This window comes from Chelonoidis abingdonii, chromosome 5, assembly GCF_003597395.2.
Source record: "Chelonoidis abingdonii isolate Lonesome George chromosome 5, CheloAbing_2.0, whole genome shotgun sequence".
In the NCBI taxonomy this organism is placed as follows: Eukaryota; Metazoa; Chordata; order Testudines; family Testudinidae; genus Chelonoidis; species Chelonoidis abingdonii.
In genome coordinates this window covers 12,349,350-12,364,876 of record NC_133773.1, presented here as the reverse complement: position 1 = coordinate 12,364,876, position 15,527 = coordinate 12,349,350, and the positions used below count along the sequence as shown (strand labels likewise).

The following is a 15,527-nucleotide window of genomic DNA, read 5'->3' as shown; positions in this document are numbered from 1 at the left end:
CACACCTCTACTGCTAGAACAGGGCCCCATCCTCCCTGATGGAACTAACCTTGTTATCTCTAGCTTGCTTGCTAGCATAGATATACCTACCCCTGGAAATTTCCACTACCTGCGTCTGACGAAGTGGGTATTCACCCACGAAAGCTCATACTCCAAAACTTCTGTTAGTCTATAAGGTGCCACAGGATTCTCTGCTGCTTTTACAGGATAACTCTGGGGATCTCCATCTTCTCGTTCAGCTGTTCTGCCCTATTAGAATACAAACAGTCCAGAGAGGAAGAACTTTTCCTTGTGTCCGTACTTATAGCTTCCTCTCACAGAAAAACAGACAGACAGTTTGGCTATCCACATGGGCTCTTTCTTTGCTAGCAGACAGAGAGGAGTGCAGTTAGTCTTTGATCTCTGATCAGGCACAATGACCACGTGCTTTGAAACGCGCAAGAATTAGCACTTCCCTATTAAAGTTCTTTATCTGCATTACACAAGGTTTTTTCCTCATGTGATGCGCTTTTTAGTTAGAAAGGGGAGATATACAATGTACATGTTTGCTATTCCATTATAACAGGATACACCGAAGTGAAAATAATGCAAGTAGCATCCCATTAGTTTTCATAAAGTTTAAATACCAAATACAGTCATGTACATTTAACAACGCATTTATAAATGCTTATACATTTACCTTATTGGCCTGTGTAGCAGGGCAGTTACCCCACTTCTAGAAAAAAGGCCGGGCTGATTGGGGAAGCAGCCACAGCTGGGGCCACACCCCAATCAGGCCATGCCTGGCCCTGTTAGAAGGGCTCAGGGAGGAGCTGGGGCAGTCTGTCTCCGGCGGTGGAGGGAGAAGGACCTGGCTGCCTAGGAGAAAATGGGACTGGAAGTGAAGCAGGGCTGCAGAGTGGCCAGAGGAGCTTGGGAGCTCCAGCTTGGCATCTCCCCAAGCTGAGGCCTTGGTAAAGGCCTATGCAGGTACTGGGGCTGGGAGGTGCAGCCCAGAGACAAACAGAGGCAGCTGTTCCAATCTCCTTGCCAATGATAAGTGGTCATGACACACTACTGTCTGCCCCGGTGAGTGGGGGCTAGATGGTGACTGGCAGCAGCCACTGATGCAAGGGGAGGATAGAGGGTTGGGGGTTCCCCTGGGAGGGGGGACCCAGATTGTGGGGTACTGCAGGGGCAGAAAGGGGCACTGGGGTCTGGTAGGGACACAGAGGCCAGTGGCAGGTGAGACACCAGCCAGGAGGAGGCACTCTGTATGCTGCAAAGCTAATTCCCAAGACAACCTACAGGAGGTGCTGCGCCGGTGAGTCTCACTTCGCTACAGCCTGGCTTCCAGCTGCGTTTGTCAGTTCTGAGCTGACTCGGCCCTGGCCGGAGCCGGCACTTGGCTTTCCAGCATCACAGTCCTAATGACTATGTCCTCACATAGAAAGGGATCTGATTCGTCATTTTGGGCCAAATCCTAAAGTCCTTACTCGTCTACATGTCATTTTTGACTAGTAAGGATTGCAACAGCTGGCCTTGATAATATTACTTTAGATTCCACTTCATTTCAGTGTAGATTTTCTCCCTGGCAGAAACATGAACAAGGACAGGGGAAATTGTGCACATGGAATCCAAAGACAGAATTCTGTCCATAATAAATGAACCATTCATCAGCAGCACAGCATTTTTCATAGACAAATGGACATTGTGCCATACCTAAATGATGTAACACGTCTAAGGTTGCAGGGAGCAATATACCCCAGCTCCCTTAAGATTTGAGCATTGCAGATTAGACAAAAGCAATATACATTTGTATGAATAAGTTCAGTACACAAGCTTTTCTTCTGGGGAGGGTGAATTTGAAGCTGATGGAAAGAACAACTGCTGGGTTCACTTTGGGCTCTGTCCAACACCCACCGGAGTCTGGATGAAGCTTCTCCTCTCTTACAGTTTTCCTATATTACAGGGGTTCTCAAACTTTTCTTTTTGCTGGGCCCCTCTTTGAAAATATTTTGGGCTGTGACGACCTCCCAGAAAAAGTGATAGCAAATTGCAGCCATGGGTACATACAGTATACTCATGCTATTGCCACCCTTCCAGCTGCTCTGCTGCTGGTGGCAGTGCTGCCTTCCGAGCAGGGTGGCTGGCAACTGCTGGCTGGGTGCCCAGCTCTGGAGGCAGTGCCACTGTATGGTACTGCCACCCTTACTTCTGTGCTGCTGCTGCTGGTGATGGCGCTGCCTTCAGAGCTGGGCAGCCAGAGAGCAATGGATGTTGTTCCAGTCCCCCCCGACTGCTCTTTCCCCCAGTGACATTGTTATGATCTCACAACCCCCCTACAATAGGCTTGTGACCCCCACTTTTGGGTCAGGCCCCCCCAGTTTGAGAAACACTGCTACATTAGCTAGGAAAGCATTTTCCTATCACAGCCAGGAGTGTGTGCAGAACAGCACTGATGCGATGTTTTGGGGATTAGCTATGCAAATCGTCTTCCTTTGGCTGCTCTATGAAACATGAAAATCTAAACGAATTTAGAACAATTGGAGGGCAGCCCAAGTGAGGCGTGTGTAGGGAAGTGCAGCACGTTTGCAGGCGGAGGTTTCAAGGGGCTGGAGACTGACTACCCTGCTGTACTTAAACCTCATCCTCCTGCTTCTGGCGGTGCTGGCACACAGCAGCCTTCCATGCCCTGCTATCCCTCCTCCTCTCACAAGCACAGGGCCATAATCCAGAGGCTTGTATAGAAGGAGAGTTAAATAAGGACACTCAGAATTATATTTGTATGGATCAGCTCATGTTCTCTGATGGATGATTATGAGCTTTGTGTCTTGTATCAGAGAACATGAGCTGATCCATACAAATATAATTCTGAGTGTCCTTATTTAACTCTCCTTCTATACAAGCCTCTGGATTATGGCCCTGTGCTTGTGAGAGGAGGAGGGATAGCAGGGCATGGAAGGCTGCTGTGTGCCAGCACCGCCAGGAGCAGGAGGATGAGGTTTAAGTACAGCAGGGTAGTCAGTCTCCAGCCCCTTGAAACCTCCGCCTGCAAACGTGCTGCACTTCCCTACACACGCCTCACTCGGGCTGCCCTCCAATTGCCAGCCACGAGTAACTGGACAGCTGTGTAACAGCATGCTTGTGAACGCCACCCCATAGGAACACTCATCCTTTTGCTTATAGCTTGTACTCCCAAGCCTCTGTCGCTGCACTGTGCAGCATCAAGCCCTCTCAGCCTTCCCTTCCCTTTGTGTCAAAGACATTTCAATTGTTCAAATGATGGGTGGTTAAAGGTGGCAGAAGTAGTGTATCTTTGTTCATAGGCACAACATAGAAACAGCTGTGGCTCAGACCTGTGGTTTGTTGAATCCAGTTCTGGTCTTGGAACTGAAAGACCTGGGGTCAAGTCCCTGGTAGGCCAGAGACTTCTGGTGTAATGTCTGTTACTGGCTTAATTTAAGGCACCCTACCGGAGGCTCAAGGTGTGACATGGCCAATTTAGGATGCTCTGCCTACACCCTACCAGGGGCTCCAGGTGTGACATGGCCAATATAGGATGTCCTGCCTATACCCTACCAAGGGCTCAAGCTGTGACTCAATCAATTTAAGCACCTCTCCCCCCTTCCCTTCTGAGGGCTCAGCACCTAAGGCACCTATCCTTAGCCATGAGGCTCAGGAAGAAACCTGGTCAATTTAGGTACCTGCCCTTTTCCCTCAGGGGTCTCCAGAACCTTGTCCCAGTGAAAGAGCCTTACACTTGTGCTCTAAACATCTATTTATTAGCAACACACACAAAATACATAGATCAAGCAAATCTCTTGAGCTCATCACTCCCAATATACAGACAAATTTCACCCAATGGCCAGTCAGGGTTCATCCATCTAGGGGTTCCCAGTGATGCAGAGAGGCCAGAGTTCTAGCAGCTGGATGTTGAACTGCAGTCTGGAAATGATTCCCAAAGAGCATTGTTTTTTCATTTACATTATATAGATAAAACTAGCTCCCTCCTTCAAATTTACTAAACCTATCCCATGATCCCACACTCCTAAATAATAAAAATTGTAACCAATTACGCACTGGTACCTATGTGTCCTCCTTCCTTCCCAAGTTCTTTGCATTTTATCTTTCATGCCCAAATTGTAACTTAGTTGTGACCTTCTCTATTTGTGCAGATGATCATCAGAGCTTATCTTCCTTGTTTCCCAGCGTCTTTACAACCTTGGTGGTTATAACTCTCCTTAGGGACATTCCTGAAGAGGGGGTGCTTTATCAGCAGCAGAACGTTTCTTTTTTCAGTTTTAGTGGTGAACTAGCTCCCTGAGTTTTACCCAAGGCTGGTTTAATATGGGGGGTGGGAGGGTTTGATGAGCTCTCAGGCGTACACTTCAGGCTAGTTTTTCTGTGCCTCAGGTCCCATCTGTACAATGGGGATAATGGGACTGCTCTACTTCACAGGGGTGTTGTGTGGAAAAAGCCATCACAGATGGGGCCAAATAAGTACCTAAGATAGATCATATCCTGTCTCTGACAGTGTCAGATGCATAAACCCTACAGTTGGCAGATGTAGTAGAATGTGCATCCTAAGAAGGTCTTGTCCTAATCCCCATTAGTGGGAGTGGCTTAAACCCTGCAGCAGGTTTTTCTCCCTTCCACACAGTTTTTTGGAGCATTAACTTAGTTAAGTTCCTCACTCAGTGATGCCCCTCACTTTCCTTCCCTCACAGAGTCACTTCTGGGTGGAGAGTTGCGGTGTCAGTGTCTCCAGACCGTCTCGGGCTTGGTGTCACCGAAGCTCTTGGTTCGTGTGGAAATCATCCCCAAAGGCCCACAGTGCAGCACCGTGGAAGTCATGTAAGTTGAAACCACAGGATTTCACAAGCTGGTAGCCATCCGAATGGAGTGCTCATGAAAGCTGCAAGATTGACAGCATTGGGGAATGGAAACCCTTGCTTTATCCCCAGAAGACCGTTCCCTTACCATTTCTGAGCTATTTGTTTGCTCATCCATCATTTTAGAAGCTCCACCACAGGCTGGAGTAGTGGGGCACTTGCAGGACAAATACATTGTTGTGGAGGAGGAGTAGGCACCTGACATGCAGAGCTCCTAAATCCCACAAGAGCAGAGCCCTGCTCCTGTATAGCTAAGCAGGGCACCTGCCATGTGGCATTTCCCTCTGAGGTGCAAGTAGAAATAATTTCTCGCTGGTATGCTGCACTCATGGGAAGGACACAAAGTTGGGGGGGAACCTCCCCATGTGACCCCTTCCGGCCACAGCCTGGGGCCCCCACGCTCTCCCTGTCTCCTCTCCATGATCCACATCCATCCCACATTACCCTGTGGGGGGAGCTCTGTCCTCCTCCCACTGCACCAAAGACTTCTGCTGTACAGACCCCAGGCAAGAGGACTCAGGACACGCAGATGCATGGAACGGCTGGGGTGAGGGTGGGGGGCAGGCTCCTCCTGTGTCTTTCTAGTATGCTGAATCAGCTATAAATATCTTACTGGTACAGCATACCAGACCATACCACCGTACTTGCACCGCTGTTCCCTCTGCATAGTTAGAAGCCCTGTATGGCAACCATTTGCTCTGGCAAGCCTTCAATTGTTCACCCTCCAGATTTGGTAGCCCTGGCTGAATCCTCCACAGGCCAGGATCAGCACAGATGCCCAATCCCTTTGTTGCAATTCTGAGTCTCCCTCCAGCTCCTTGATAGCACAGCTCCTATGGAGTCACCCTGCCAGAACCTTCCCTGCTCGCTAGCACTGCCAGGACTCCTCAGCCTACATCCCCACCACGGACAAGCCTTCTCTAGCACAGACGCTCTCAGCTGACAGGCCGATGTAGCCACTGGCTACCACATCCTTCCAACAGAACCCTCACTAGCTGAGGTGGTGAGGGAAACTGTTGATCCAGACCTCACAGCTGGTCACCAACCCCCGCACATCAAATTCCACACGTGTGTGGGCCACAGATAGTGCTACCCAAAGCATTGACACCCACAATGCCAAGGTACATGTAGACACATGTAGCCTGAGGTTTCCTTCTGATGCACGAAACCAGACCCAAGCAGTTCGCCAGTGATTTTAACACAGGGCTATTCTAATTACAGGGTAGCCATATGTTACAGGGTGGAAAGAATCCAACCCAGAGGGAAGCTAAAACAAGCTAACAAAACACACATCTTCCCTTTAAGTCAGCCTCAGAGAAGCAGCAGTGTAAACAGAAGTTCATAAGGTCCTTACCTCAGAACCCTGGTTTCAGGGTTCCCAAAGTGAATCAGCAAAACAAAGGTCTGTGGCCTCAGCCAGGCTAGTCTCTGAGAGAGACCACAGCCCATAATAGCCTGTACAGCTTCTAGTCTAACCTCGCTTCCTTTCCTTGTTAAGTTGCCCAGCCACAGGGGATCCTTGATTGCTCGCAGGCTTGCTTCAGCTGTAAGTGCCTGACTGTTCCTTAAAGGGGTAGTCCCCTGTGCCCTACCCAGCAAGAGATACTAAGATTTCAAAACCACTTCTTTCATAGCAGTGATCAAGCAAAATGTCAAGAGCCACAGGTTACCCTTTGAGCTCTAGCAGAGCCCTCCTTGTAGTCAATGGGAACTGCCTGAATTTATTTTGGGAAGTATCTGACCCTTAGGGAGGTATTTTTTTAGAGATGAATGGAAACACCAAAGGAAAGGCCATAGCTAAGTAGACACTGATTATATATAATTTACACAGCTGGAATGCAAAATGATTTTTTTTTTTTTTAAATTGTACAGACTTAGGGCCAGATTTTCTAAGTCAGGCGTGCACCGATATTGGCACCATACGTTAGCACACAATCCCGTGAGGGATTTTTTTATATATTGAAGTATAAGGGCCTCCTTGTGCTCTCACCCCAGGGCAAAGCAGGAGTAAAAGAACTAAAGTCGATGGAGTTACACTGGTGAATAATTGGAGCCAATGAGATCAGAATCAGTCTCTACGTGTCATTCAGTCCAAGTTTCACATGAACAAAGTGTACATTTCCAAAAGGAGCGTATTGACAATTAACTACTAGGGTCAGATTTGGCACTCAGCTCCGACTGTGCCACTCCAGTCACATCATGACAGGTGGAAGAGTCGGGGCGGTGTAACCATTTACGCCACCTAGGTGGTCGCCTCAGGAGCTAAGATTTGGGGGGGGCGCCATTTTCTTCGGCAGTGACCTTGGCGGCCAGATCATTGGCCGCCCCAGTTGCCGCCAGCATTTAGACGGAGGGAGCTGGGGCAGGGGAGCGCGGGGAGGGCCGCCTGCAGCAAGTGGGGAGGGCATGCTCGGGGGCGGTGTGCTCGAGGGGGGCGTTCTCAGGGTCCTTGTGCACAGAGCAGGGGTGAGCTGGGGCAGGGGAGTGTGGGGAGGGAGGGCTGCCTGCAGTAAGTAAGGGGGTGTGTGCTCAGGGGGGGCGTGCTTGGGGTGTGCGTGCTCAGGGTCCTCATGCACAGAGCAGAGGTGAGCTGGGGCGGGGGCATGCCTCAGGGCAGAGGGTGGGGAGCTGCCGCAAGGGGGGCGCCTCAGGGCGGAGAGGGGGAGCTGCCATGGGGGAGGAGGGCTCAGGGCAGGGGCACGGGGGTGGGGGCACAAGGTGGAAGTTTCACGTAGGGCACGAAATATCCTTGCACCAGCCCTGGGAAGAGTATGAGAGAAAGCAGAAGTTAGCCTAGAGGCCGCTATTTTTTCTAGGCTCTCTCAAAGTGTTAAGATTATTTTAAACAAATTGTTCAATCCCTTACAGTGCTACACTGAAAACGAGCCAGCAAATCTGTTTGGATCCCCAGGCCAAATGGGTGAAGATGATCATTAACAGGATTTTACGCAGGTAGCTGTCAAAATGATCTTGTTACTGGAATTGTTCTGCCAAAGGGCAGGTTGCCACAGATCTTCTGAAGAGAAATAATCCCCATATTCCTTTCAGTGTAAACTCTTCTGTGATCTTCAGTGCTCATTATCTGAAGGCCCATTTGAGCAATACAATCCCAGGAATCTAGAAAACTGGGGATTAGCAGAAGTCTTTGAATACAGCAGAAACAGGGCACATCCATAAATTTTAAAATTATCCCAGTGATATGCAGCATGTTAGCAACGTGCATGGGTAAGCCAGTGCTCTTCCGGTTAGTGTTCTGCTGTGCCATGGGAGAGACCCAGGCTGAAGGCTTGGGCTCTGGTCTCCCCTAAATTAATAGGAGCTGATGCACCGCAAAGGGAGAGCCTCGCATTTCTCTGCTGTATATTGTCCTGCCTGCCTCAGAGACTTGGCCAAAGAAGGGTCACAAGGACAAAGCTTTACTTGTGTGTGGGTGTGAGAGCTAATTCATATAGCTGGTTGTGCAAGCTGTATTTAGAATGGTTTCTGACAACTTCTCATGTGCACAAACAAAAATGTACGCAAGTTCTGCCAAGCAGTCAGTAGGAACCGGAAGACAATATTTCCTCCACGTAATCAAAATCTGTTTGCTAGCCATGGCATTTTGGCAGTATTGAAGTACTGCAGAAAGGGATCTGGGAGTCATATTGAACCCCAAGCTAGATATGAGTCAGCAGTGTAACACTGTTGCCAAAAAAAAAAAATGAACATCATTCTGGGATGTATTAGCAGCAGTCTTGTAAGCAAGACACGAGAAGTAATTCTTCTGCTCTACTCTGTGCTGATTAGGCCTCAACTGGAGTATTGTGCCACATTTCAGGAAGAATGTGGACCAATTGGAGAAAGTCCAGAGAAGAATTAAAGGTCTAGAAAACATCACCTATGAGAGAAGAAGAAAATAATTAAAGGTCTAGAAAACATGACCTATGAGGAAAGATTGAAAGAATTGGGCTTGTTTAGTCTGGAGAAGAGAAGACTGAGAAGGGACATAACAGTTTTCAAGTACATAAAAGGTTGTTACAAGGAGGAGGGAGAAAAAATGTTCTTCTTAACCTCTGAGGATAGGACAAGAAGCAATGGGCTTAAACTGTAGCAAGGGAAGTTTAGTTTGGACTTTAGGAAAAACTTCCTATCTGTCAGGGTGGTTAAGCACTGGAATAAATTGTCTAGGGAGGTTGTGGAATCTTCATCATTGGAGGTTTTTAAGAGCAGGGTTAGACAAACACCTGGCAGGGATGGTCTTGACTCTAGATCAGGGGTAGGCAACCTGTGGCACGGGTGCCGAAGGCGGCACACGAACTGATTTTCAGTGGTACTCACACTGCCCGGGTCCTGGCCACCGGTCCAGGAGGCTCTGCATTTTAATTTAATTTTAAAAGAAGCTTCTTAAACATTTTAAAAACCTTATTTACTTTACATACAACAATAGTTTAGTTATATATTGTAGACTTCTAGAAAGAAACCTTCTAAAAACATTAAAATGTATTACTGGCCCGGGAAAACTTAAATTAGAGTGAATAAATGAAGACTCGGTGCAGCACTTCTGGAAGGTTGCCGACCCCTGGTCTAGATAATACTTAGTCCTGCCAGGAGTGCAGGGGAGTGGGACTGGACTAGATGACATCTTGAGGTCCCTTCCAGTCCTATGATTCTATGCTCTCTCTGTATTGTATATGTTGTGATTTGTTGCAATGTTTGCATTACAGCTCATCCGGCAGGCAGCACAAATAGGAAAAGCAGAGATAATGCCTATAACCCCTTGCGGAATTCTCAGCCATGATGTAGCTCCAAGGGCCAGGCTGTTCATCGTTTGTTTTACTCTTTCATTCTTTGTCCACACTGATGCATCCCATATACAGACTGTTAGTTTGAGAAAGAAAGCTGCCGGAGTAAATATACCGTCACACTACCAGAAGACCTGTGAGTTTTACGGCATGATCATGCTGCACTCTTTGCTGTGGAGGCATTTGGAGCTGAATCCTGGGCTCAGCACAGTCAACAGGAAACACTCTCATTGATTTCAAAGGGTCAAGGATTTGGCTCTTATTGAATTGGCCTTTACAGCAATGCCATCTGTGAGTCTCTCATTGAAAAGCTGGGCAGTGTCACATTTATTCGTGCAAGAAGGCTGTGATAATCACGGAAAAAAGAATGAAGCAAAAGTATACATTGGAATGCCCCAGAATGCAAAAAAAAGTTTGCGTATATTGATACAATCCTGTTAATAGCAAGAAGCAATGTCATTGATGATTGTTAAACAGTTGCACTATTTAGAATGTCTTCAGTATTTTAAATGCTGAACTCTTGATTTTATACACGTTATCTTTATCACTAGCCATAAAACTGCACGCTAAAAAAAAAGAGTAAGTCTATTTTTATCATGACACTTCTGTCTTTTTCATGTGGTGTGCTGTCACACTTTAACATGTCAGCCAGGGTGAAGATGGTTTTTATACTTCCCCCACCCCCCTTTTACTTCTGAAAGTTAGTATTAGTGGTTGTTACAATCATTCTATATCTTTGTTAAAATGATAAAACATGCTCATAATTTGGCAGGTTGCATCCATGGTGTTCTGCGCACCTATTCATGGGCTAACTGGAGCTGAAAACTGAAGATGAGTGTCTGATTGTCTGGCCTGCATCAGAGACTTGGCCAAAGGGTCACTGGGACAATGCTTCACTTGTGTGTGTGTGTGTGTGTGTGTGTGTGTGTGCAATACTCAGAATTGCTCTGCCTGTTTTTCAAGGGAAGTAAACTTGGCTATGATTTTTTTAGCAATAAAAAATATTTTGCTAAAATCAATTTCATTTGCATCCGGAATCAATAGAGATTTGGTATGATTTCCTTCTCTTTCAAAAGGCATCAAAGCCACCAAATTCCTTTTCTGATGCCATCCACGTTTCTGGTTTGAATTCAGTCTAATCCCCGGCTATCTCAGTCAAAGACAACCACAACATTGTGAGTATTATGGATAGAAAACCAACATCACACTCATACAAACAACAAACATATAGGAGAGACTACTTCACGGTGGCTGGAATAAGATATATATCCATTTTGAATGTGCCACAGGTGTCATTACCTGGGTTCTTATGTAGCATATGGGGAAATGTAAAGCCTGCTACATGATTACCTGACAAGTTTTAAAAAAAAAAGTGAATTTTCTATAAAATCTTTGTCAGATAATCATGTGATGATGGACTTTATTTTGGGATTGCTTGAAGTGTTTTTCTTATTAAACTAGTCCCAGGCAGCCATTAGAAAGACTGTGTGAAATTCTTAAGGGGCCCTGAAGAGGGGAAAGAGAGGCAGAGAGCTGCAGAGCCACTCCTGGCCATGAGGGGCGCTCAGGAGGTAGCTGCCCTGTTACGCCCCTTGACAATGCACAGTTCATTAACAGGTTGTTCTTAAAACTCCCCATTAGGAAACAGCTTTCTGTGATCCTCTCTAAGTTTAAAAATCCAAATATAATTGAGAACATTATGGAAAAAATCATGTAGCATAACCAAAGTCGCATCATCTCATCCCTTTCCACCTCTTCCCCAAGAAGGTGAGAACTTTCTCTGGTATTTGCTTAATATACTCTAGGATTGATTTATTTTGAAGTGAATAGCTTTAAACTAAGGGCTTGATTTGCCCTCTGGTGGGCAAATGGATATCACCATAGATTAGATTAGGGATTATTCTGGGTTTGAAAAGCAAGCCGCAACTTCCATCCCAAATTGTTGCTTTGCCAGAATACTGCCATCCTCCAAAAGTGGAGCATTAGATAAAATACAGGAAAAAACACCTGTGTTCAAACCTAATTAGTATGACCCAAGGCTTTTAGCAAAAGGGGAAGATTTTAGTCCACTGCATAAACCTGCTTAAAATTACTTCAACAAATCTGTAGTCACCTAGGAACTTTGTCGCTGTCGCTATGCAGCCACTCTGGTCACTCAGAACTTCTTGGGAAGAGACAGAGAATCCAGGTCTTTTTGCTCTAAAAGTCCACACTTCTATCATTGTAGAAAAAGGACAGGAACTGTTAGTAGTGTAGGATCTATGACACACAGTTGAGCAGTTATGACTCCATCCAGTTGAGGGATGGATTGTATATGTAGTTATTTTACATATGCCAGATATTATTTAAAAAAACCATATCCTAAGAAGCATATTAGACTTAAATTGTGCCAGAAGGACCTGATCCATGCAGCACTGTTATCCTAAACCTTCCCCTTCTCACTGCATGCCCAATCCAATCCATGAAGCTCTGTGTCATTTATTTTCATATGAAATTCAATTATTTTTATATTTCCCCCAAATGTTGAATGTACTGCATATTTTGGCATTGAAAGTGTATTAACCACACCATAGAAGTTGCTGGGAAAAAGCTGGAGGTATTGATATCTGGAGCTTTTGGGACCCAGGAAGGTGGAGGTTGCAGCTTTGCTTATTGGTATCCAGGTGGCAGTTTAGGCTTTTGGAATTGGGAGCAGAGGAATTGAAATTGGGGCGGAGGAAGCGGAAATTTCACATTTATGGGCAGGAGAGCTAGAATTCCCCACCCCAGCAAACTTTGATAGTACTAGCAAGAATGGAAGGCCACTGGCTTGGCATTTCTGCTGAAATGATAGGACTGGTGTAATTAAAGAAGACATTTAGATTGTCATCATTAGGCCTCAGTGTTAACACCCCCATTGAAGTGAACAGGAGTGTTCGCACCTCCTTGAGAGCTATTTTGTGATTGACTGAGGATTCAGACACACTTTGAGGGTTATTTTCATAACCAAATGAGTTAGAGACTTTTTAAAAATAAAAGCTTAGATTCTGGAACAAAATTACGCGGCATGTTTTTTGAAAATCTGCAGCTATGGGGTTGTTTGCATGGCTACATAATTGCATTGCACATGGGCTGGGATATAAGAGAGAACAGTTATTCTTCAGGCAATAAGTAATCGAAGCCTGGCACAGCTTACTAATATAAGTGAAAAAGTTTTTCACTTTATTTTTATGGTACACACTTTTCCATTCTGTTGCAAGGGTTGCAACATTCTTTTGTGATGTGGTTGACCTCTTGGTGCACTGAAACAAATATCTGGCTGCAACAAGTCAGCTAATCTGAATAACGCTTCAGCAGAAAAACTGTAACATGACAAGCCTCTCATTATCGTAAGTGCTGGAACTAGAGGTGCATACCCTCTGGTTTGAAGTAGTAATAACAGCCCCAAAATACATGATTTCCACCTTCAGCACCCCCCCACTACAAAAATTGTTCCAGCACTACTGCTCATTTTACTCATGTGTATTCCACAAAAAGGACACAGCTCTAGATGCCTTTTTAGCTTGCAAGAGGATATGAGAAATGTAGGACAAATTTATTATTCCTTGGGCATGCATACCAGGATAGTGTCCAAAAAGACCTCAGCCAATGCAATTTCAGAGATTTATTCCTCATAGATATCCCAATCCAGCAAAACACTTATCTAGTTAACTTTAAGTAAGTCCCACTGAAGTCAAAAGTTAAACAGTTGGTTTAGTGCTTTCTTACACTGGGGTATTAACACCAATCACAGTTGCTCTGTTACTCTATGTTCTACCCAGTAATGAAAGAGTAGGAAAGGAAACTTCTTTCTGGATAGAGAGCCAGAATTAAGTACCTGAAAGGCCAATAATGCAGAGATCTATGTAAAAAAACACAGGTACATGTGACACTTATTTGCCAAAAGTAGAAATATGGTGAGCCCAGCTACAGCCAGATCTGTTGAATCAAATGTGCAGAATAACATGCCTCATGTCTCTAGAGTGCCTACTTGTGTGAGTTATGAAACTCAAACCCTATTTGATTATTCTCCAATACCGGTATCCTGCGTTGGCCCTCCATCCTCTGCAATTCAATCAGTGAGCACAACATCGGCCTTCCTTTCCCTTGATGTCAAGAAATCCAGTCAGAGATTTTATTTCCTGTGGAGGAACACGTCTGCCATGAGGTTGGGGAAGATTGTATTTCCCAGCTACCGGGGCTAGGCCACCCCTTGGTGCCTGGCTATTAAAAATGAACAAATAAATAAACATAAAGAAAGTGCAAGTCACAAAATCTACATCCACAAAGAGAGAAAAAACAGGACTTTGCATTTTGAGACTAAGCTATACGATCCTGCTCCGTTACAGCGATTTCCAGCAGAGGGCTCTAATGGGTTATACGTAAAATATGCAGAAATAGATACAAGGGGCAAGAAACAGAGTGTTTAAGGCAGTAATAGTCAGACCTCAGTGGTTCAGGAGCCAAACTGGTGATCAACATTATCCAAAATAACCACAGTAATGTGAATTCAGTTTCATTTACTTTACAGTGCTAGATATTCATGTTTAAACAGTGTGCCAGGGAAAATATTTAGTTTTATGTATATTTTAGTTGTTTTATATATATATATATATATATATATATATATATATATATATATATATATAATTCTCACAGCACAATGACTGACCAAGTATTATTTTTCTATCAGCTACGATTGGTTAATAACAGAGTAAACACATCCTGATTGGTTAATTACGAAGAGTGGTTAATAATTAAATCACACTGTTTCAGATCAGCGGCTGCAGATGGCAGAGCAGAGGCACAGAGCCGTGAAATGACTTGATCAAAATCCCCCCGCTTGTCAATGGCAGAGCCAGGAGAAGAGCCCAGATGACCTGAGTCCCTTTCTGTGCCCTATCCACTGGATTATGCTGCAGGTTGGTAGAAGCTGTTTACTTCAAAGAGGCCACCTCTTAGCCAATGGTCATCTCCAGTGCATCACCAGGGAGAAAAAAATCCATTCCCAGGCATAGGCGTGGGAGCTAAGGGTGTCGGGGATGCTGCAGTACACCCAGGTTTACATGGCGCTTCATTATTTCCCCACTAACTTCATTCTCTTTAGGCTTAGTGCATTGCACACACATCCATTCCTGTCACAAGCTTCCTGTGTACCACCCTCCCATTCCCTCTATTTCAGGGATTCCCTGCACCCCGCACTTCATACCAGGGGTTGTGTGTGCCCTGTATTTTCCTCCCACTCCAGGCCAGGGGCTCTCTGGCCCCCAATCCCTCTCATACATGGTACCAAGGGCTCTGTGTATTCCCTATTACCTCCATACACACACCATGCCAGGGGCTCTGCATCCCCCGCATCTTCTCTTTATCCTTTTTCCTCCCTGTGGAATAAATGGACCTATCTGAATTAGGCCTAATGCATAAACTTAACTGCTTTTACTTGTTTTGTAAACTCTGAATTTTCTTTACCTCAAAGGTTCATATGCATAGAGCTTAAGACAACCTTTTTGCTTAGGGAATCACCTTACTCCAACAGGCTAAGCAAAAGACAAAGTTACTAACCCTGTTCAGTAACTGAGGTTTTTCAAGATGTGTGTCCCTGTGGGTGCTCCACTTCAGCAGAGTCTGGGACCCTCCCTTCTCACAGGGCCTTAGAGCCCAGGCTTCAGCCCGAGCCCGAATGCCTACACAGCAATTAGACAGCCCCAGAAGCCCAAGTCAGCTCAGGCCAGCAGCTGTTCCTGACAGCTTGTATTCCATCTGTGTGTGGGATGTTTGTGTAGAGAGCCTCTACATCCATGGTGGCTAGGATGGTGTTTTCTGGGAGGTGACCAATGCATTGTAGTTTCCTCAG

At 45.6% G+C, this 15,527-nt stretch overlaps 1 protein-coding gene across 1 annotated transcript in view; it reads left to right on the top strand.

The window, feature by feature from the left end:
* The window catches only part of LOC142046890 (alveolar macrophage chemotactic factor-like), a 17,407-nt gene extending 7,117 nt beyond the window's left edge, over window positions 1-10,290 (top strand). The window contains exons 2-4 of the mRNA XM_075066353.1: window positions 4,710-4,836; window positions 7,743-7,826; window positions 9,578-10,290. Coding sequence (XP_074922454.1) covers window positions 4,710-4,836; window positions 7,743-7,826; window positions 9,578-9,602 — 236 coding nt within the window. The 3' untranslated portion in view covers window positions 9,603-10,290. The remainder of the gene's footprint in view (window positions 1-4,709; window positions 4,837-7,742; window positions 7,827-9,577) is intronic.
* Window positions 10,291-15,527: the final 5,237 nt, after the last annotated feature.